Source organism: Agrilus planipennis, unplaced genomic scaffold (genome assembly GCF_000699045.2).
Source record: "Agrilus planipennis isolate EAB-ADULT unplaced genomic scaffold, Apla_2.0 scaffold135, whole genome shotgun sequence".
Lineage (NCBI taxonomy): Eukaryota > Metazoa > Arthropoda > Insecta > Coleoptera > Buprestidae > Agrilus > Agrilus planipennis.
The window spans coordinates 571,111-572,185 of record NW_020438876.1 but is presented as its reverse complement, the minus strand read 5'-3'; the positions used below and the strand labels follow the sequence as shown (position 1 = coordinate 572,185).

The 1,075-nt window shown below is 24.7% G+C and overlaps 1 protein-coding gene across 1 annotated transcript in view; it reads left to right on the top strand.

Annotated features, from left to right (window-relative positions):
• The first annotated feature begins 345 nt into the window (after window positions 1-345).
• The window catches only part of LOC108738648 (tubulin alpha-1C chain), a 5,467-nt gene continuing 4,737 nt past the window's right edge, over window positions 346-1,075 (top strand). The window contains exon 1 of the mRNA XM_025981340.1: window positions 346-378. Coding sequence (XP_025837125.1) covers window positions 358-378 — 21 coding nt within the window. The 5' untranslated portion in view covers window positions 346-357. The remainder of the gene's footprint in view (window positions 379-1,075) is intronic.

Genomic DNA, 1,075 nt, shown 5'->3' with positions numbered 1-1,075 from the left:
TTTTATGTACGTATTTAATGTAAATTTTATTTTAATAAGATTTTATATTAATCAGCTAGTACAAATGCAATACAATTCAATAGTTTCTTTTACTTTAGAGCCTAGCTGACAAAATTAAAAATAATTGTAGCATTTTTTGTTATTTCTTTTTACATTTGTTGCTACCGTTTTATTTACAATAAGGAAATAAATGGGTACTTCTTGTAATTTAAAGCGAAGCAAGACCTTGACGAACATAAAAAAGTTTTTATTTATAAAGTATCTAACAAAGTAATTTGAATCTGTTTGTACTTAAAAAAAATAACATTGCATTTTAATATATATCAACTTGATCGCTTTATTTCTTCTATAATTTCCATGTCGTCTATAGAATTACAGGTAAATAACTATAAAATATTAACAAATACAACGGGAAATAAATAAATTAGTGTAATCACAAATATAATCGATAATTATTGAATATTTTATAAGTTCTTAATTAAATCCAATACTATTCATATTTTTACATTTTGTGATTCTAATTTTCGTAAAAATTTGCGAAAATTTTCAGTGTTTTCCAAAGTTGGGACGCGTACCGTACTGGAAGAGTAATTTTTACCACTAATGTTCTTGATTGTAATCTAAATCTTTTAAATCCAGCGGAAAACGCGATTATAGTGACAAGCAACAAACAGAAAATAATAAAATTAACATAATTGGACTATTAAGAAAAGAGCATCTTTTTAATTGATTATAATGATTGTTAGGCATTTATAATATACCTAACTTTTATTTGTAGGTACTAAAAAAGAAAAACAAAAATACAATACTACAATTGTTATTAAAGTATATATGAAATCTTATTTTGCCAAGACCTAAAAGGTACTCGTTGCCAAAGGGGTACAAAGATATATCGAATGTTATTCTAAATCAATAAATCAGTATCAGCTTTTTATGTTATCGCAATCTTCTTCTGTCTCACAAAATATCACTTTAAATTAAGTCGTTGTAAACGGTTCAATATTTATAAATTCGTATATTCCATGGATCCCCTCATGATTCAAATTCTTTTTTGTAACATTCGTTAATATATATA